The following is a 22,300-nucleotide window of genomic DNA, read 5'->3' as shown; positions in this document are numbered from 1 at the left end:
TTGTGCTTTGGCAGGCGTATGAGCTGGGGGTGAGCCGCTTCCACCGCATTACCAAGACAATGGGCGTTAATCCCTTCACAGCAGGGGAGTGGGCTACATGGACCCTACCAAGCCCTGTGAAATTTTTCGCTTCTCTAGGAGCTCTAGTGCTAGACACCTCAGGTAAGGGGCGGTGGTGTGTTTATTGTATTTTCATAGTAGGTTAATGTTGAGAGGGGCTTTGTCTGTTGTATGTGATGGGTTATTTTGGAGTAAGGTGTAGGGCAGGGGTATTCAACTGGCGGACCACAATCTCATTCCTGATTAACTGGATACGGACCCAAAAAAAAACCCGGAGCATTTATTTCAGGGCTATTGAAAAAACACTCCGTCACGAGTGCTACGTTCAACAACTTACGCTCGCCACCCCCCCCGCTCAACAACTTACATTCGCCACCCCCCCCCACCCCCCACCCCCCCTCAACAACTTATGTTCGCCACCCCCGCTCAACAACTTATGTTCGCCACCCCCGCCGCACCGGACCTCAGGTCACAGGTATCTTCTAAAATTGGCCCGCGGACAAATTTAGTTGAGTACCCCTGGTGTAGAGTTTAGGATAGGTGGTTTTTGTTTGATTTGTTTTATTTCATCACCGCTCATAGCCCATTGCCCAGGGCTGAAGGGTTGTGTATTGTACCGACAGCTGTTATATGCAATACACAGCATAGGGAGTCTTGAGCCCTCCAACAGTGGCTTCCGTGTCTTGCGATCTTTTTGTGGGTTCTCCGGCCGCCATAACACGTGACACTGTAACAGCATATGTGCGACCCCCGAGCTCACCTTTGTAGTGTCACGGGTCGTCACTGTTAAAGAGCTCCTGTTGCATATCTGTAAGTTGTTCTCGAGAGGTTTTGAGAGGTTAAGAACATTGGTATACGTGGTGGATGTCTGACACCTGAGGGAGTAAGTTTAATTGATCAAACCAGTACTTGTTCGTGAACAAGTGTAAATGTACATTGTGCAATGACATTAAAGTATTGGTATTCAGTAGTGGAAGATTTCCAGGGCATTTCTCGGAGTCCAATGGACTAGATCTCTGGGGTCCACCTGAAATAGGCATGATATCTCATTGAGAAAAACCCCATGACCTACAATAAATGAGTTGCGAGCCTTCAGGTTGATCTGCTGTGCCTATGGGAGATGGTCAGAAAAACCAATCACCAGTGTATAGATGGCGGCATTAGGGAAAACCTCAGCTGCCGTCCTCCATAATTCCTGTAACTGTTTTTTAGAGGTTTGGAGAAACTCTAGAAGAATTGTTCTTTGTTATTGATGCCTAGAGCTATGACGGCTTTCTGGCTCTGTGGGTGTGGATCCAGTTTCTGCAATACCTTGGCTATGTGCAGAAAATTAGCTCCTGGGGAGCTGTCTACTTGTATTACTGTGTATGGTGGGATCCTAGCCAGGTTGGAGTCTCCAGTAAAAACTATAGGTTTTGTTATGGTGATTTCCCAGACATGAATTTTGCTGTCCCAGTGTGTTTGGTGGGATAATGCCTATTTGTGGAGTCAATGAGGTAGATGTGGAACTGTATCTATTTGCATAGGGTTAGGGTTGGATTAGGTTGGAGTTAGGTTTGGGTTAGGGTTAGTGTTAGGTTCTGGTTAGGGTTGGGGTTAGGTTAGTGTTAGGTTAGGTTTAGGTTATGGTTAGATGCTTCTTCATGTGTATAGAGGCAAGCTTAGATCTAATCACTGCACTGCGGCCAGTCTTCAGGAACTGGGTTGGAACAGAGACCTGAATTATGTTTGCAGCACACACTGACGCATGATTATGTGAAACAGTGTCACAGCTGCGTGAGTGACATCCTCACAGTGTGAATGCCATTTAGAGTTAAATGAATGAAAGAACGATTTACAGACTGAGACAAGAGATGATGATGATGATGATGAACAAGATGAATGGATAGATAGATGGACAGAGATGAATGAAGACGAGGAAGGGAAGAGAGGGGGAGACTGATACTGTTTACAATTCAGAGCATGTAGCAGAATCCTGGAGCTGCCACCACAGGAGAGAGAAAAACTACTCCATACAGGTGAGCACAGCCATCCTAAGAAAAGAGAGAGAGAGAGAGAGGGAGAGAAACAAGGCACTGAGACAATCTGGTGCAGAGAGTGCAGTTAGACACGGATGGATCAGGAATAGAAATCAGTACTGTACTGTTACTGCAGCTGGCTGTCCTTGTGTGTGTGTACATATGTGTGTTAATTTTTAGTTCCATACATGGTTGACTGGTGTCCAGTTAACGCCTGGCACCCACCCACACATTTACCAGCATGCACATGCTTGCACACACATGCACACACGCATGCACAGGCTCTCTGTTTGACCGAGTACTGTGGAAGGTAATGAAGAATGATGTTTGTCACCCTCTGCTGCCCTCTCGTGCCTCTCTCCTCCCCTCTCGACCTGTACGGGTGTAATGAGCCATCAGAGACACTGCCTGACTCCTAACTTAATCCTAACTCTACCCTAACCCTTAACATTACTTTTATGTCTAACACTAACCCTTTAAAATTATTATTACTGTTTTACAGCAGAATTAAGACTCAAGCAAGACTCAAAAGGGAACCCATCCTCCATTGGGTGGCCTGCTAGCAGAAGTCTGTGTTTATAGTTCAAATATAGTTATAGTTCTAATTCCAGGCAGAGTCACAGTCCCTTCAGTGCAGATGGTGAGCCTCAGATAGGAGTTGGCATCAGCGTGTCCTCTTGTGGCAATGGCACATCCAACCATGGCATCGGCACATCCACTGGCAAGCCAGACCAACTCCTAGGTGCTTGTATGAAATCTTCTTTCTGTGACGGTTTAGTATCACTCGAGGGCAATACACTGGGAATTACGCATGGCCGTGTAGCAAGACTGTAGGGGTGAATGTGGACTACAGAGCTGGATGATATTAAAAATGGTACTCTAGCATTATTGTGCACTGTGCTTTATTAACGTTCTCGCCACCTTTTAATGACTCAGACAGTTTCCACATCACAATGAGGATTGTTAAGCTTTTACCAGAGCACACTTCCAACATGTAGTATACTCAAAGCATTACTCTTTTACTAATACAAACAGTTACCGGCAGCTAAGCACAGTCCTCTTAGCAGGCACAGGTAGTATGTCACAGGGTTCATATTATGAGCGAGGAGGAATCTCCCTCTGTACACTTGACTTGGCATTTATAATCATAGCTCCGCCTCCGGCTAAACCAACTTCCCCCTCAAGGGTCGACGTCCTTTAAAACCCACAACATACAAACACACATTTTACAAATACATACACACAGGGTTCCCGCGGGGTCTTAAAAAGTCTTAAAATGTCTGAAATTCAAAACTTTAAATTTAAGGCCTTAAAAGACTTAAAAAACAGCCAGATTTTCATCCAAGGTCTTAAATTTAATTTAGTCAGGTCTTAAAATTTTACCTTAGTTAATTTTAGAAAAGTGTAGTTTAATCGAAACGTCCGGAAGTCAGTTCTGTGTTGTCTGTGTTTGTGCGGGGCTACAGGTGTTGATACGTGTTAATTAATTAAACTACAAAACCCATAATAACCGCAGGCAGGAAACGGCCCTTGTCACGAAAAGCCTTCACGCAATTTTGTGCCTCATCCCCGCCGTCTTCGCTATCGTCAGAACACCGGGTCCCGCCGGACTCCACCGCAGTATCACTAGTGCTTCGGCTAATGATATTCGGGCTACATTAGGATAGAGTGACGGCAATGTTCCCTGGTTCGAATATCGCGAAAAAGTTTTCGTGTGGACTAAACAAATCGCATATATAGCTAGATTTGGCTTGGCAGACTTCATCAAGAGAGAGTTGATACGCTCTTACCGGGCCGTATGTGTTAATGTTCGATGAAAGCTTTAATTCAACCACAAAATCCAAACAGCTGGATATTCATGTTCGGTTCTGGAGCAATGGATATGTGCAATCGAGGTACATGGGCTCTCATTTCATGGGCCATCATTTCATGGGCCATGAAACAGCGCAGGATCTACCAAAACTTATCAAAGTAAGTGATCCTTACTTATGCTCCACAGTCTTCTTTTCAATGTGTTAACCATTTTATACAATTAGGCTACAATACAAAAACATCTCAGAACCATGTACTGTCCATGGCATTGAGTTAGAGAAATGTTTCAATGCATGCTAAATCCCAGCTAGAGGAAATAAAAATATATTTACTGTGTTAAATCATGTAAAATGTAAAAAAAAAAAAAAAACAACTATGCCCTGTAGATGGGTTATGTCATGTTTTGAAACATGTTCCACTGTCCCATGCTCTGTTTCATGGATTGCACATGGTTTTATTTACATTGTACTGATGTATTGCCTTTTAGTGGGCATATATACATAGGGTAAAAACAGGTAGTGTGTCCCAACGTTTTCAATGTTAACATTCAAATTCATATTCAGCATGGCTAGACAAAGTAAGTTGGTTTCATCGGGATAATAAATAGAAAAGAAGGTAGGGGGTTAAAAAAGTTTTGTGTGTTTTAAGATACAGATGGCCTGGGGAAAGAAAATTCTGAGCCTTTATTTAATTAGTTAATTTTATAATTTCATTTATTTCAGTAATTTAACCAAAATGTAACATTTTAATAAATTTTATCAGCTGCAGGGTGTGAGGATTTTGGTCAAACCATGCCTTAGACATATTGGAAGATAGGCTGAGTCTACATGTTGTTAAATGTATAATGTGTGTATGATTATTTAATTTGATGGTGTACGTCTATCTTTTTATTTCTTATTTTCCAACAAGGAGGTGGAGGCAGAAAACATGCAAGAGGACACAATTGTCACACACAGACTCATATGTGACTATGTCACAATGCATGGAGGTGTCACAGGTTCCCCTCACCAAGGAACTCTTAGCATCTGTGGGTGCAGCACGGTCAAAATACTGACTCTTTCTGGATCAGGAACGAATCAGGAAAGAAAAGGAATCCCAGAGCCAGAAAAGAAAGCTGACTAAGCATTCTTTAGAGGACTTTAAGAAAAGGAAGAAAAGCTTGGAAGACGTGTCCACCTGTCTTGCTAGAGTGGCAGATTCTCTTGCAGAAGAAGCTGAGGGCAAGGCTGGATCCAAGATGGCTCAGCTCCTTTCCAAGTCAAATGCCTTGAGAAGGGCATACACAGAAAAGCTTGGCCAAGTCAAAATCCTTGAAACTGAGATTGGTACTGAAAAGGAAGAACTCAGAGATATGTAGGGTGAGGTTGTATGTAGATATGCTAGTGTTGTGTTGGTAAGGTTGCTTGGGTTGAGAATGTTACTATTTTGATTATCTGTTTTAATATTGAATTAATGTAATCCTGTAACTAAATTAATCAAAATAAAATGTTTTAAGAGTTTCTGGGATCATTGGATTGTTTGTGGTAATATGTTGTGTTGGTCTTAAATTTCACTGAGAATGGTCTTAAAAGGTCTTAAAAAAGTCTTAAATTTAACTCACTGAAACCTGCAAGAACCCTGACACATACATAGTGTTACCTGCTACTATTCCAAAACATTAATGTGTTTATACATAAAAACGTTACAGTATACCAGGGACTGTCAGCACCCCCGCAGGTGGATCCATCCGTGCTGGGATAAGTAACTCCCTTTGAATGAATGAATGAAATGAATGAATGAATTAAAAATTTTATTGTCATACATTGTACAAGTACAAGGGCACGAAATGTCGTTCCCTGGGGCCCCAGTGTTAAACCACCGGGAGCCCAGAGCAGCTGCTGCATCTAAGACGCGCCGACAGCCCTGCAGTGTGGGGGGAGAAACATGGAGACATAACACTAGGAGGAGACAAAAAAGGTGACCACAGTCTGGACATGTGGGTTCTCCCGCATCATGACTCCTCATGGAAAAAATAGTGTCAATTGCGTTGAGAGACCACCTAATCAAATCCACTTTCTTTGTTCAAATTCGAAGAGCAGCGTCAGGGTACTAAGATGAGACAGAGAAGCTGAGCGAAAACCAGGGAAGGGAGTGCAGGAGCAATAGATAAGTGCGACCGCCTCTCATGAAACCCGGAAGAGATGATCATAATCAGTTCAATAATACAAATATTCTTGTGTCTGTGTTTCTGTGATCGGCTACCTCGCACCATCACAATTTGGTAGAAGCATACAACCAAGATATAAAATACAGGTTGAGTAGGTGAACATCCATTTAGACAACCATTGATTTAAACAGACATGCATAGCTCATGTGCTAGAGATTACCATGTGGCTCCAGCAGGCTTATCTATAGCAGCATAAGTAAAGGGAGTGGCCTGGAGGTGACCACAGTCATGGGGGCTCAGTGAGCCATTGCTTTCCACCCAAATCATTGTCACAGCTAAAGTGATCACATGACATGGCTGGATGACAGCATCAACATCTCAGATTACCAGAAGACTCAATCACTCTTGAAGCGGTCCTTCAAGCTCGTGGAAGTCACACAAGATATTAAATATGGCTCTAACAGAACCACAATGTCATTCACCAGTGTTATGAAGCATATATTTGTATATGAAGTGAATTATTTGTTTGATTTTCACCTTACTTTCTGTGGGCGACAAAACTTTTGTCTTGCCAAAATCTGACTTTCTGTGTTCATTAAATGATCAATATTTCTGCAGTAAAGCAAATTTATTTTTCGTAAATTAAATCTCATTTGGGAGGGTTTCAGCTTTTCATAGAAATGACTAGAGTCATTTCTAAAACCAATCGATGAATTTAAAGTGAGGTTATAAGCTTTTGTTTCCACAACATGGATAAGCGACAGAACTTATGTCAGGGACTGTACTTTATAACACCTAACAACCTGTCTCAGCACCTATGGTGCCTCCCAAGACCCCCGATGCGACCCCTCCGCCGAGTCCCTCCTTCATCCCACCTCCAACACCTTGGTCAGATGTTCACATACCAGATGGATTTTGAACATCCCTACACCCTGTGAACAACGACCAGGACTTATAGAAAAATATGACATTCTTCACTTTTTGTTTACTTATTTCACTGCTTGCTGCTTAGTGTTTATATTGTTCTTGTGCTGGCCGTTGTCGACCAGAAGAGGATGAGTCTTTGAGTCCTGGTTCCTCTCCAGGTTTCTCCATCATGCTCTAGGGAGATTGTCCTTGCCACTGTAGCCTCTGGCTTGCTCACAGGGGGCTTGGCCTTGGACATACGTAAAGCTGCTTAGTGACAACAAAATAGAATAGAAAAAGCGCTATACAAATATTTTACTCCATACACTCCACCGCAGACACCAGAGCTTCCCAGACAGAAGAACAGTGGAACGGACCAAATCCCTTTCTAACTCCTAACCCTCTTTCACGAATATGAATTATGGATTTATCATACAGAGTGCAGGGAGAGGAGGGAGGAGTGAGCAGGGGGTAAGAGAGTGTAGGGAGGAGTGAGGATGGGTAAGACTGTAGGGAGGGGCAGAGGAGTGAACAGGGGTGAGAGTGTAGGGGGGGGCAGGCAGAAGTGAGCTGGGGTAAGAGTGTAGGGAGGGGAGGGAGGAGTGAGTAGGGGGTAAGAGAGTGTAGGGAGGAGTGAGTAGGGGGTAAGAGAGTGTAGGGAGGGGAGGGAGGAGTGAGTAGGGGGTAAGAGAGTGTAGGGAGGGGAGGGAGGAGTGAGTAGGGGGTAAGAGAGTGTAGGGAGCTGACGAGAGTGAGATGTGTCGTAACCACGAAACATCGTAACTCGCTGCCATATGTGGCAATTACTATTTCTATTTGACCACCCACAGTCATTTTTCGGTCTTGTTAATTGTGAGCTATTAGTCCCCACCACTAGAAATTAGACATCTTATTAAATACAGAATTGAAAATGAGTCCTGTTGAATGCGAATGTGTCCCTTATTAATGAAGCTCATTTATATGGAAATTGGGCACAATTCACGATTCTCAGGCAGATTTATTCACTGGTTGTAGCTGAAGAAATTACAGCAAAAAGAAAAAGCATTTTTTTTCTCTAGACAGTGAAAATAAATTTGAGTCTCATTTCTGTGCAGGATGAAGTTAACATCACTCTTTACAAAATCCACTAATACAGTAGTATGACACACACTGTTCCCTGCAACAACACTAGAGCTCTGCCCAAACTACGTGTTTGTGCTACATGCAGTAGCAAAGCACATCTATTAGCCAAAACATCTGCCCTTAGAATCGGTCATCTGGGTGTCTGAGAGCACAAACAGGGAGGCCATGATCACATGGGACAGTTCATCCTCATCATTCATAAACGTGTTGGTCATCAACAGCTCTTAAAGAGTGAGGAACACTATGTAGGTGTACAGGCGTCTAGCATCCCAGGTGCTTGTCTCCTGCTCCCATATGCACAGGCCACATCTCAGTCTGTCAGCACACACAGTCGCTGGAACTCTAGTGATTCATTAATGCAGCGGCTGTATGCGGTAAAGCGGTCTAACAGCTTCAGTGTCGCCATCTAGTGGATCACGTTAGCATTTTCAAAACTGCAGTGCCCTGGGACAGCAAGATACCAGCAAACTGGATGTAAGAGCTTTGAGACCACAACCGAGATGAAGGGCAAATTTAATTGGTTGTGAAGGAAAATTATCTTTCTTAATCTTTCAATCCAGAGAAATGTAATCTACCTTATTAATAAAAACAAAATGGGCAAACTGCAGTTAAGCAAAAGGTTTAATTGAAAAACAAACCAACAAACAAAAAAAATCACAAAGATTTGCATAAATACATAGATTAATAACCTTTTTATATAAAAGCAATACATTTCAACATAGACAAGCATTTGGAAAAAAAAACAGTGCATATGCAAAAGCAGAGTAAAGTCATTTAATGTTTGTAGACCTGCTGTAACATTTCGAGCTTTGGTGCATGTATTTTAACCAAAATGTGTGAACATTGTTCAGTGGCGGTCATCTGGAACTAACCCTAAACTTTCAGAAGTCTCCTAGTGTTTTTATTTTCCCATTCTAATCAATGTAGTCTATAGACCAACCAGACCTAGCTCAGTCATCTTTGTTCTGACATGTTCTATGAACACATCTCTTAAGGGTTTAACAACTACAGGCAAAGAGTCATACACAACAATTAAACTGATAAGTCACACCAAAAGCACAAACAGCTCTTTGATCATTTTAGCACCTGTTGCATAATAATAGTAATTATTAATACAATTATAATAATAAACAAATCCAGGAATAAAAACATGAGTCTGCTGGCTAGGTGAGTTAAACAAGATCAAAGATTAGCAGGCCACAGACAAAAAAGGAATAAAATAATAAAATTCTTGTATTACACAGATTCTGCCTTCTAAACAACATGTTAAGCATGAGCACAAAAAAGGACAACAGAAATGCTCATGAAACAGAACTGAACCTGGCAGTAGATACTGAAGGATTTCTGTTTCACACACTCAAGATTCTCCTGTCAATCTAACTTGTCCTCCCGCTCATACCAAGGTTAAATGATCAGGGATGTCAACTTGCTTGGCCATTTGGAAACACCCCTTTAGGACAGAAAGCTCTACAGCAGTGTACAAAAATAAAACTCAGAAAATCAATAAGGCATAAAAAAATAACGTGCTAAATACCATTAATCTTTCTATAGTTGTTTCAACTCTATAAAAATAGTTTAAAAATCTAACAAGAAAATCAGTGTCAGTAGTCACCTACACAACACTGACAGGTGGAGAGTGAAGTCATAAATAAAACAAAGAGAAAGGGCTCGCCACATGAACACTCAACCAAGAGGAAAACCAGCTTACACATGTGCATGCTGCCCGGACTACCCTGAGCCGAACCCTACCCTATCCCTAACCCTGCCCCCAACCCTAAAACTCACCCTAACCCAACCCAACCCTCACATGACCTCCATATGGATACAATTCACTGATTGTAACTGATCAAACCTGCAAAAACCATGATCATTTTTGGTTAGAAAAAAATACAGTATGTTTGGATAATTCTGCCCCCCCCCCCCCCCCAAAAAAAAAAAAAAAAAAAAAAATTCATACACCAGTGTCAGACTCAGAAGTGTGATACTGCCATTATTCAACTCAAGGTCTGAATAAACATCTCACACACATGCACACACTAGCACACACAAGTACTCATTTTAATATGATCTACGAGGGAAAAATTAACTAGAGGGTGAATTTAACCCTCTCTCCAAGCCCAACCCTGGACTTTTACAGCATTGACATTTTAAGGAAAATTGGCTGAAACAAACAAATAAAAACAAAACCTGGGAAAAGGGAAATAGAGCTCTGAACATTCAGTACCCTGAAATCTGTTCTCCATGTTCAGTGCCATACACACTAGATTTAACATGATGTGGGGTGATATTAGGGTTGGGGTTAGGATTCATTTTGGGGTTAACGTTGGGGTTTCCACAAGGCTGCTTCCTCTCGGATAAGCTTCGATACTTGAAGGAATGAGGCTCTATGAACCACTGTAAGAGCAGAGGTGAACGAACCCCCGTGTGTCTGGGACAGAGCAGGAGTGTGGCTCTACACCACTAACACATCAGGACATGGTTCATCATCAGGCAGAAGTGTACGCTTTATACACACAGAAAAACTTCACAGAATGAAGAGGAAAGCTACATAGACTTTCCTCTCTCTCACAGACACACACATACAAGGATTTGGTTGTACAAAACTGAAACTGGCATCCACAACCTTTACACAAGAAACACAAGATTCCTTTAATCAAATAACCTAAGGTTAGGAATAACCCTAAACCCAGTCCCCTGACCCCAACCCATAACCCTGCGCTCCTCGGCAACAGCACAGCATGCTGGAAAGAAAAGGCATTAGTAAAGGTTCCTAGGACTAGGGTTAGGATTCATTTCTGCCCTGAACAAAATCCTTCAAATGAAAACATGGGGATCAAGAGCTCAAGAGCTGTTTGCAGAACCAGACATATACTGACCAACCATAAGGACACTTGGTTAAAAGATTGTATCATTTGAATCAACCACATACAGTACACTTCCAAAACAGGTCAGGCCATGTTGGAGACCAAGCAGGAGGTGGTGTGTGTGTGTGTTTGTGTGTGTGTGGGGCGGGAAACAATGTTATGTGCAGATTTTAGTGTTTCAAAGCTTCAGAACATCTTCCAAGAGCTACAGGTCCACAGTCCCCCCCCCCCCCCCCCCCCCCCACCCCTCAATCCCACCCCCAAGCTTGACTAGGCTATAACCGTTACCACTCTGCCAGACTGGTAATATCTACAATAAAAGGCATATTTCTTAGGCTTATAACGTACCAAATAACAACCCGTTTACAGTAGCTGGCGGTTGATACTGGTCCTGCCACAGGAAGGCCCTTCTCTGGGACCCAGTCCACACACTGCAGAAAGACATGTTCTCTAAGACTCCATTATGGCCTTAACAATGATGATTTTGCAGCACACAATCCAAAACCAGATGGACAATAACTATTTTTTGCCTATAACTATATTTGCCTACCCTAGCCCCCTATTCAAATAGCTCAAAATACCCCTCCTATTCAAATAGTTGTCCTCCAAGCCAACAGGGGAGCTGATATCTGTTAGAACCACTTTTGTGAAGAAAAAAGCTCAGTATAGCAGAGTACTGCTGTAATTATAGATAACACCACTTGAGATGATTCCTGCTTCCTTTACAAGAATAAAACAATTTGTATTACACAGTTTGTGATTTTTGTCGTTAAAGCAAAGAAAGCCCTGACACCACGAGGAGAGTCACAGCCCTCATGTAACGCTCCATATATGAGCTTCCATCTCCGATTCTCCAAAGAACTTTAACTGCTGTGTGTCTATAGGCAAACATAAGCCCACTTAAATCACACAGAAGCAACATGGGCACTTTAAAAAGCCTCCATCTACACAAAGTGTTTCATCAGAGACACAATAATGCCGAGAGGGAGAGAGAGAGCACAAGAGAGAGGGAAAGGGAGCATGAGAGTGTACTGATGAGGAGATTCTGGTGGTAACTACATTGACCCCTGCACACCCTCCCTCAGCTTTAGCTTTTACTCCATCAGCAATGAAAGAAAAAAAAAATCACTGAATTAAACGTCAAGACAGACACACGAGACTAATGCAGCCCAGTCCCATGTGTTCGCTCACTCACTCAGTCCCATATGTTTCAGGTGAGGTGTCTCGCACAAGTCTGTGGTTTTGCCAGGAGACATCAAGGGAGCTTTGTTTCTACAGTGGAGTCAGTGAGAATCAAAGTCAATTCCCTTCATCTACGATGTTTTTGGTTTTCGGGCCCGTGGAGATGTTTTGTCTTCTGGTTTCATTACTCCATTAACTGAACCTCCTGAAATACAAGAAATACAAGACAAACTAAACCATGCTCCTCACTCATCAACTAAAAATATCATCTATAACCAAAAATTTGAGACTCCCAGGTGCTCAGCTCACCCCGAGAGGAGTCCTTCTTGGTGGGCCTGGTCCTAGGGCCGACAGCCTTCCTCTTACTGGTGTGGAGCAGTGTTTGTTCACGCCACTTCTTCAGCTGGAAGTTGATGAACTTCCACATCATCCAGGCCTGAGTCAGACAGATGGCTGACAGACAGGTCATCCTGAGCAGGGTGGAATCACACCCATGCACAGAAGCACCCAGGCCGGGGGGGTGGGGGGGAGGGGGTGGATGCACACACAAACAAAACAAAGTGAGTTTTCTGTATTGTGACTGTAATGTATTAATTCCTAATTTGTGTTGCTGGTGTTTACAGTGCAATTGCTTCTGTAGCATTCCCTTTTATAAAGCACTAGGGGCACTCTGGGAGGGAAACCCTAACCCCAAACCCCTAAACCTAACCCCCAACAATAATAAACTTATATAGCGCCTTCCAAAACACCCACGGATGCTTTACATACAAATAGTAGAACAGAAACAAGAACGAAGCAATAAAAAAAAACAAAGAAACCCCATAGAGACTGACCTAAAATGGAGAAGTTGGGTGGAAATGAGTGGAAATGAATAAGTGAGGTTTTTAATTGAACCTTGAATGTATGAGATGATGAGAGACGGGGGGGGAGAAGAGAGGCAGCTAAACTAAAAGACTGACCACCCATAGTGTTAAATCTGGGGGGAAACCAAGAGACCAGTGATGACCGCAGCCTACATGTTGGGACATAGCGGTGTAGGAGGTTGGCCAGATATACAGGTGCCAAGCCAGAGAGAGCTTTAAAAGTGAGAGAAAATAAAGATTTTATACTGGATACGGAGGTTTATAGGGAGCCACTGAACGTGGATGTGTTGGCCAGGGAAAGGACCAAGGGTTAGGGCCAATTATGAGATTGCACGCAGCCACAGGTTGAGTTCACAGATGGCCTTGCTGATGGATGGGGCTGGGAAAGGGCCATATGGTTTGAAGCTAAGAAGTCATCAAACTAAGAAGACATCAAAGATCAAAGGCTGCTTTGCAGACCTTCTTAAAATCTTTGTAACAACTATCATATCTGATCATATTTTTCAGAAAGGATGAGAAATTTAAAAGATCTTGATGACAATCTAAAAGATTCTTTACAAAAATACCTATTTCATAACAATCTTTTCTAAATGTTGACTTCCTACCAACTGTGATTGGCCCATTATTCATTGACAGCAGGCTTCATCCGTGTGAAATTTCAAACCCGCCAAAATATTCCAAGGACCTTCAAGGATGGCTGTCTTTTTATGCTTTCCGTTTTCAAAGACTTTCCAGGGCCTTGAACTTATTTTTTCATAGTCACAAACTTTCAAGGACCTATGGGAACCCTGAATAAACTTGCTGGAAGTCTTGAACAAAACTGTAGACCAGCATAACAGCCACAGCCGCCAACATGAAGATCAACATAGCAGCCACTACAGCTATAGCGGCAAAGCGAATATTTTGCCAGAGACACCGACCAGAACCACAGACTGACAAACGGCAATGAATATCACCGATCGCAGACTGGTACCAGACAACATATCGAGAGAAGGGAAATGCACCAATTCGTGTTGAGTCACAGGGTACTGATCAATGCAGACAGAGAGCTCGCAGGTATACACATAAGCCATAGGCTAAGCTGAGTGAGAAGTTGTAAAGTAGAGTTGCATAACTGCAGAAAAGATCCACCATAACCAATCTCTGTTTAATCCAGAGATGTAAAAGTGTAGAGCAAGACATGAGAGGAAAAACGAGTACACGCAAATAAAAATAAACACTGGTAAAAGAGCTGGTAAAAGAGCGGCAAACACAGACACGCTTAGTGTACCCTTTACCCAGAGGTGTAAATGGTTCTCTCAAATCAGGTACCCAAACCCCTGCTTGTAAATGTTAGGGATTGTGAAGTTAGCAAGTTAAAGTGTACAGTGGCCTAAGAACAGGACAAAGCCAATCAGCAATACCACAGAAACATGACCAGTAAAACACATCTGCTTCTTTACAGGACCACTGACCATCACAGGTCAACAGGTGTATGTTACCTAACAGTGAGCACATTGAAGTTTCCATCTGCCAAGGAGAATCCCTGGTTGTCCGAGCGGGAGAGCCCGAACCCAAACGTCAGAACGGAGAGGGTGAGGGTCAGGAGTCGTGCAAAGACGAAGAGGAGTGCCCACAGTGTGAACCTGGGGGGGTGTCAACAGTAGCACAGCAGCTACAAAACAAGCACACAATGTATTTTCTGAATAATCTTAAGGTCTGTACTGTAAGAGTGACCACCAAGCTCCCCTGCTACTGTTCCACAAACCTGTTATTGAACATGTACTGACTCTACTCTCGTGTGCGTTTCTCTGGGTGAGCTTTGCTACTGCTCAGAGCAGAAACCAGCTACAGTGTATTAGCAAACTTCATGTTTATTTCACTCTGCATAAAAAACTAAAACTCAAATGACACCACAAAATGCTAGAGTTAATAATTAAAAGTATCCCCAACTGAGCCAAGTCTGATATCTGTGGCCACACCTCAGGTCTAGGGTAAGTTCAGTTCATTCATCACTGAACTTAACGCCTCACGCAGCCTGCACTACTGAATTTTCATGTCTACACATCTTACATAACGTTTCAACTGAATTCACTTTAAATAAAGAAGTATACAATCTGTAAATCTACAACCTGTAGAGAGTTTGCTCTACACACCCTGCCTCGTTATAAATTCATCCCTAACCCCTAAAATAGGGGAGGTGCAGGAGGAGGAGTTACCCTTTCTGTTTGTTCTCATTGCTGAAGTAGAAGAGGCGGGAGGCGTGAAACAGCAGCTCCACCAGGTAGTGGGGAGTGAGCAGCACCAGTCCGAGGCGGTGGAGGCTGAGGTAGGAATACACTCCAGTTACACACACACACACTCCAGTTACACTTCTGGAGTCACTACTGTCTGCACTACCCACTCACTATTTTACTGCACACTGACCGATGACACTTACTTGAGAACGTAGGCACCAGTGATGTGGAAAATGTAAAGGCAGATGTAGTAGAGCTGACGAGGAATATCTTCCTATAAATAAATTCATATAAATCACCAATAACAATAATAACAAATTTGTTTCCAATATATTATCAGTTAACAAATGCACTTGTGTATCTCATGCCTGCTTATGCATATTTATTTATTTTTTATTTATTTATTTTTTAATGCTTATGCATATTAACATTAATATAAGAAAGAACCCTAATCCTTTCCCTAAGGTTTAACTCAAACACTAAACCCTAAAATTAGGAAGTGAGGAATTCTGCTCACCTTTCGGACTTTCTGAAAATACAGTTCTGGAAGAGCATGGAACCAGTATGCCATCTGACAGATGTAAAAGAACTTGACCTGAAAACTGAGACAAAGGAAACAGCTCAAAGCATTATGTTTCAGCAAACTAAGACTAAGTCCTTAGTGCTAAATCCCAAACTTAAGTACTGTAAACCAAACTTTCACAGCATTAATGATTTGACAACTAGTGGTTCCTTGTTAAATTCCATTTAGCTGCACAGGCAAATTGACTAGACATAGGAATTAACTTGCTTTTGTAATCTTCCCCATTCAAAGAAACGTATTATGTGTGATGTCTGGATAGAGGGAGGGGGACTCCAGTGAGTGGCGTGACCAAACATTTTCCTGTCTCAGCTGGATCGTACTGCCATGTTACAGGAACGTGAACTAGCTGCTACCTCTGCAGTGGATTTGGTCTTCAGCATCTTGATAATCAAGGCTTTGGTTGCAGGATGGATTTTTGGCATGTTGTCAGAGGTCAAGTTACAGTGCAAGTGAAGGTCTGGGGTGCTGGAGTTCTTTTTATACACACCCACTAATTAACCAATCAATTAGTGAGCACAGGTGAGGCTGTAAACTAGGATGGCGTGCATTATATGACAAGGCGAAAAAACTTTTTCATTTGGGAGGGTTTCCGCTTTCATATGAGTCATTTCTAAAACCAATCGATGAATTTAAAGTCAGGTTATAAGCTTTTGTTTCCACAACATGGATAAGCGACAGATCTTATGTCAGGGACTGTACACTGATGAAGGAGGCGCCCCCAGGACCCTGAATGAGGCACCCTCCAGTCTATGAAACCCTTATGACACATCAAGCGCTTGAAAGACAGAAAACCCCGAGGGGGCAGAACTTACGCCATGTGGTTATGAGGGTAGCCTTCCCACAGGAACATGGGATTGGTCACAAATTCCTCCTAAACAAAACGTAGATGCACACAGACACACACACACAAATTTAGTCATTCCACATACACATGGATATTTGTGCAGTGGGCTCAGACTGTGCAGGTGCTCACCGCACTCAGGATGCTGCAGCCCCAGGTGAAGGAGAACAGGTAGAACGCAGCCAGCTGCCCCGACTCGTTAAACTTGCTGTGCTTCGTTTTGGACAAGTGCAGACGGCGATTGATTTTCTGAAGGGAGCCAGAACAAAGTTACTGCTACAGATTCATACAGACATTTTCTAAGGTAAAAATAAACAACATACAAAGGTAATAAAAAATAACAATAATGATAATAATGACAATAATAATAACCAATACATGAAAAAAGTTTTTTAAATAATAGAATAGGTGAGACAGGAATAATAATTTAAAAATGGTTATTTTCACTATTTGACAATTGTTCAAAAGTTTTTCATCAAGCTAAAGAAATTGATAAAAAAAACACATAACCCCTAACTAAGCCTAACCCCAACTTAACCTAACCCCAACTTAACCCCAACTTAACCTAACCCCAACTTAACCTAACCCCAACTTAACCTAACCCCAACTTAACCCCAACTTAACCTAACCCCAACTTAACCCCAACTTAACCCCAACTTAACCCCAACTTAACCCCAACTTAACCCCAACTTAACCTAACCCTAGAACAGTGCAGGGCTGTGGGAGTAGAACTGTGTGCTCACGTTCCATGCAGTTTCACTTATACATGAAATGCAGAGTGATGCTATTCAAGCTTCACCAAACCAGTATCGCCTGGGACTTCTGGAAACTGTGTGTGTGTGTGTGTGTGTGTGTGTGTGTGTGTGTGTGTGTGTGTGTGTGTGTGTGTGCAAGCTACAAAGTAAGCCAGTCCAGAGCCAAACAGTGTATGACCAGCACAGCAGGGACGGACAGACACTCTGACCTAGGGTTTAGTATGCACTCTGACCTAGGGTTAGTATGCACTCTGACCTAGGGTTAGTATGCACCTTAATATGACGTAGCATCAGTTACCATGAACATAAGTAGAGAAAGCGTGAAGATCTGTAAATCTGAGCACAGAAACAGAGTTTCTACACGGTTTCTCCTAAAGAGCTTTAACCATTACTTACATCAAGGATGTATTCCTGGATCAGGGCGTGAAGTATTATAGCAATGAGCAGATAGAAGAAGACTGTTGCAATATCCTTGGGACCATAGTGATAAATGTTCAGAGATTCTGACTTGTCTTCTGAAGAATTAACAGCATTACAAAAACAGAAAAAAATTAATTATATAACCCACAAAGTGACCCAGTCTAATAGGCTGGGAATTAGGATAGAACAGAACAGCTTGGGTCACTGGAATAAACATTCTGTTGTAAAACAGAGAAATGCAGTTTTGCATTTCCTCACTTAATGCAGCAAGTTCTGAAACATTTTAATAGCAAGAACCTACCTGTTGTTTGTGTAACGTTATACTGGACAGTGATGAACATGATGGAAAACTTAGCTGTCACCTGTAATTCAGATGAGCACAATCAGTAAGCAACCTTTCAGAACACATGATGAAATACAGGAAGCATGCATGTGCTGAGATAACCCAGCTACGTGTGCGTTTACACTGCATTCAAATATATACCCAAGGCATAAATACTGGGCCCCCAAACTGATAGTAATGTTTTCCTCCAAAATAATGCAGTTGTCTAGCTTCACGTCTCAGTACTTCATTCGTGCTCCAGTGGGTGTTGTAGTCAACTACACCCAAACGGGTGGAGGGTTTTATGTTATTTATGAACACTGCTATTACTCATCAGTTACTATAATTCCAACACTACAAACTTTAATGACCTGTCGTGTGTAAACTTGCAGAAGCGCCCAGTGTCACCCATGCAGGCTCTGATCAAACGCGAACTGGGAACGCTGGACACACTGGACCAGCACCTCTGCGACCAGCAAAACCCACGTTTCCTGGTCCGATCGCCACATTCGGAACATCTGTACTCTGATACCGTCGTGCAGTTTAAAAAGATTTGATTGTTTTGCGATGGTTTCAGACATTTCCGCGTGAAAGCCTCATACCTCGAACATGAGCCCCAGCAGGACGACCATGGCCACACACGACACCATGTCGGCGTGGTTCTGCACCACGAACTCGTGGCTCAGAACCGGCGGACTTTTGTTCTTCTTTCGGAACCCCATTATAGTCACTCGTCAAATGCCTGCACGGGAAATAAAACTAAATCCCTAAGTTCACACGGAGTAGATGAACACTTTCCTGATGTGTAGCAGCTACTCCGAGCAAAGCGACACCCACTCACGGAAGTGACAGCGGAACCCTCAGAATTCTACAATAAAAGTCTTCTTCCAAAAAAAAAGTGATGCAAAGAAAGTAGTTTTTAAATCAATACCTTCGGTCTGACATATGTTAGCTATTTTGAAGTTGCGTTCAGGCACTCTACAATACAGTAATTAAAGCAATGTAGTTAGAATAGTTTCTCCTGAGTTCCAGCTAGCTAGATATGTGTATTTTAATAAATAAAAAAATAGATAAACCGGAAATATAATATTTAAACCACCCACGACACTTTTTGAACCGGAAGTTAATGGTAGCGGTATCGTTCCTGCGCTGAAGAAGAGTATTTAGGTATTTAGCGGTATTGATATTTTGTTGTCTTTTGTGTGTTTGTTGTACTTTTTGCTAATTATTGTGAAATGTTACGCAGTCAATTTGTTTCGTTTTCTTACCTTCATTTAGCATGTTGACTTCACATGTCTTTAGGGCCTGTTAGTGTTGCTCTGTTAGCTGTGTTAAAACGTCTTGGTGTACATGTAGACCCCACTATTGATACAGAAACACCAAGACTATAGATACAGAAAGACTAAGAATAAGACTGTAGGTGCTGAAAGTTTTAATCAGGCTACATTGTGTCATAGTAAACTGGTGTGCTATGTATGCTATGCTATGAAGCTAGTGCAACTTGCTGCAACTTGCATATTTCTCCAGACATGGCAGGAGTGGACATGGATCCTGAAATTGCACTGAGGTTATTTGAAGAGGGAGCCATCCTGGTTCTTCTTGGTGTGCCCGAAGGGACAGAGTTGGGTATAGACTACAAGATCTGGCAGGTGGGACCCCCGTTTCCGTGGAGTCAAAATGATCCCACCTGGGATTCACTTCCTCCATTACAGTGCTGCTAACACTAAAAGTAGTGATGGTGAGATCTTCCCCAGAAGAGGCCTTTTCCTGTCCCTGAAGCCCCGGGAGCTTGTTCTAGCACACTGGGACCAGACAGAAGAGGACCTGGACTTCTCTGACTCTCAGAACCCTGACAAGGTTTCTCGGATAAGGGCCGGTCTTCCTGAATTGGATGCCTACCTGGGGCCGTACCCTTATGATACACTGAGGAAGTGGGTGTCCCTGACGGACAAACTGCTGCCCGAAGTGGCCAGTGCCCTGCAGCCCCTCAGTGGGAGGGTGTGTGCCTTTAGTGACGTGGTTCCCGAACTCCAGTTGCCCTACACCAAGGATCGGCTGGAGCAGAATCTGCCTCGCAACGATGCGCAGTGCCAAAGCATGAAGGAGGGTTTGGAGCGGCTGCCGCGGATGAAGCCGAGAGAAGGAACGGAGCTGCGTTTCTCCCACATCCCAAGGCAGATGTACCCGCCTGGTGCCACGCCAGCCCAGATCACCCAGTGCAGCATGGATCTCAGTTACACCCTCACCTGTGTCCTGGAGAAGCACCACAAGGAACAGCCGCTGAACATACTAGGTCAGGCTTCTTATTTAATATTAATGTTGTTATATTATTCTATAATAATATCACTAGTATTATAATAGTACTGGGTCAGGCTTCTTATTTCACAATAATGTTATTATAGTATTCTATAATATCAATATTATTGTTATAATATTATTGGATCAGGCTTATTTAATATGAATTAATATTAATTAACAAGACTCAGGTGAAACAAATTACCAAAAAGAAGGGTGGGACTGGTACGGGGAATACAAGGGAATAGAAAAACACGGAGAGGAATGATTGACAGGGGGCAGATTGATGCATTACACGTGCTGTTATTTCGTATTAAGCTCTGCTCTGATGTGAACAAGTAAAAGCTTAAATAGCCTGGTACCCAGGAATCTTTATATTAGGTCAGTCTTTGATATGCGTGGAAACAAAATAGCACTTATGCTAACAGATGCAAGTAGTTTTGATGGAAAATTCCTGTCTGTGTGATCTGTCTGTGCACTTTAGGGGAGCTGCAGTTTGCCTTTGTGTGCTTCCTTATTGGAAATGTGTATGAGGCGTTTGAGCACTGGAAGAAGCTTCTGGCAGTGCTGTGCCGCAGTGAGGAGGCCATGCGGGAGAGGAAGGACCTCTACTTGGGCCTCATCTCTGTGCTCTACCACCAGCTCGGAGAGATCCCTCCAGACTTCTTTGTGGACATTGTGTCTCAGAACAACTTCCTTACGTCCACATTGCAGGTAGAGCTTCTGGGTTGGAGGAGAGGCTCTGGGTTGGGCTCTGTAATTACATTTCTTTTCCTCTTTGATATAAATTTTATATAATATATTTGTAGTTCAATAATGGCTTGTTCACTGTGCTGTGGTTGTGAGTCTTTATGGAGATGTGTTCAGTCAGGGTTATAATATGGCCTTTACTGGCTTTCTTCAATGTCCTTTTTAGGATTTCTTTCAGTTTGCCAGTGGACCTGCCATCGACACAACTCTCCGCAAAAAAGCAGAGAAGTTCAAAGATCACGTGACCAAGAAATTTCGTTGGGATTTTGATGTGGATCTGGAGGAGTGCGCACCAATGGTGGTGGAGCTTCCAGAAGGAGTCACACTAGACTGAAGACACACACTTCTGTTCCAGTCTCTGCACAGCTGGGTTAGAGTTCGGCCCAGGCCCAGCAGAGGTGGGCTGAACTGCTCAGCTGATGCAGTGTTTCTGTTAAGACTCTCATTTTGGTTTCAAAATCAAGGACTTGATACTAAAGCACAGTGAACTTCCTGGCTGTGCACATAGATCTATCCATTAACCCCAACCCCTATCCCCTAACTTGAACCCCAACCCCCAAACCTACCCCAAGCCCTAACCCCAACCCTGTTTGTCTGTTTCCATGGATGAAGACAAATTGCAACATTTCTTTTTTTGTAAGTGGTTTTGTTTTAGTTGTTTGTTTGTTTTTGTTATTGTAGCATTATTATAGTATTATTGATATTTTTTTGTATTATTTTATATTATGTGAGACTCCAGATACCTGCAAGGGGAAATGGGAGAGTGTCAAAGAAAAGGTTAAAGGTGTGAGAGGAGGTGTGTGAGGTTTGGTCTTCAGTTGTCGTAGGGATCTCTAATGTGGACATGTGGAACAGTACACACACAACATGGATGGTGAATGTATGCACTTAAATAACTGTTGCTCCTTTTGAATAATTTCTTAAAATAAAATTTCAAGTCATATTTTTGGTTGTTGTCTGCTGCCTAAATTTTCATGTTGATAGTACATGATTGTACATTAGAGGGCAGATTACTTCTGATGTTCCAGTGTTCAACTCAGAGACTCAAGAGTAAGAAGCAATTATGAGGGCATACACTGTTGATCACAGCTGCTCCATGAGTTAATACAATATTGATAGGCCGATCTAACCACAAAAACAGTTTT

General features: G+C 42.6%; 2 protein-coding genes and 2 long non-coding RNA genes across 4 annotated transcripts in view; 3 read left to right on the top strand and 1 right to left on the bottom strand.

Moving 5' to 3' along the window:
• The window catches only part of LOC143525281 (uncharacterized), a 21,458-nt gene extending 6,550 nt beyond the window's left edge, over positions 1 to 14,908 (top strand). Inside the window, exon 2 of the long non-coding RNA XR_013133606.1 lies at positions 14,418 to 14,908. This is a non-coding gene — a long non-coding RNA (uncharacterized LOC143525281). The remainder of the gene's footprint in view (positions 1 to 14,417) is intronic.
• LOC143525278 (uncharacterized) lies at positions 3,681 to 5,396 on the top strand. Its single transcript, XR_013133605.1, has 2 exons — positions 3,681 to 4,049; positions 4,800 to 5,396. It is a non-coding gene; the product is annotated as an uncharacterized LOC143525278 (long non-coding RNA).
• LOC143525280 (translocating chain-associated membrane protein 1-like 1) lies at positions 11,167 to 18,978 on the bottom strand. Its single transcript, XM_077019001.1, has 11 exons — positions 18,713 to 18,978; positions 18,090 to 18,150; positions 17,765 to 17,883; positions 16,746 to 16,862; positions 16,585 to 16,643; positions 15,707 to 15,791; positions 15,393 to 15,463; positions 15,172 to 15,276; positions 14,455 to 14,598; positions 12,420 to 12,580; positions 11,167 to 12,315 (listed from the first exon to the last, which is right to left on the bottom strand). Exons 1-11 carry the CDS (start codon positions 18,830 to 18,832, stop codon positions 12,242 to 12,244), a joined length of 1,116 nt encoding a protein of 371 aa, XP_076875116.1. The 5' UTR covers positions 18,833 to 18,978; the 3' UTR covers positions 11,167 to 12,241.
• A 170-nt stretch (positions 18,979 to 19,148) lies between these two features.
• Positions 19,149 to 22,098, top strand: aar2 (AAR2 splicing factor). The gene is given in 5 exon segments (XM_077018999.1): positions 19,149 to 19,277; positions 19,638 to 19,765; positions 19,767 to 20,403; positions 20,890 to 21,119; positions 21,322 to 22,098. Coding segments are annotated over 4 exon segments (1,161 nt in total). The 5' UTR covers positions 19,149 to 19,277; positions 19,638 to 19,639; the 3' UTR covers positions 21,490 to 22,098.
• Positions 22,099 to 22,300: the final 202 nt, after the last annotated feature.

This window comes from Brachyhypopomus gauderio, chromosome 10 (genome assembly GCF_052324685.1).
Source record: "Brachyhypopomus gauderio isolate BG-103 chromosome 10, BGAUD_0.2, whole genome shotgun sequence".
Taxonomy (NCBI): Eukaryota; Metazoa; Chordata; class Actinopteri; order Gymnotiformes; family Hypopomidae; genus Brachyhypopomus; species Brachyhypopomus gauderio.
This window is presented reverse-complemented; position numbering and strand designations above follow the sequence as displayed.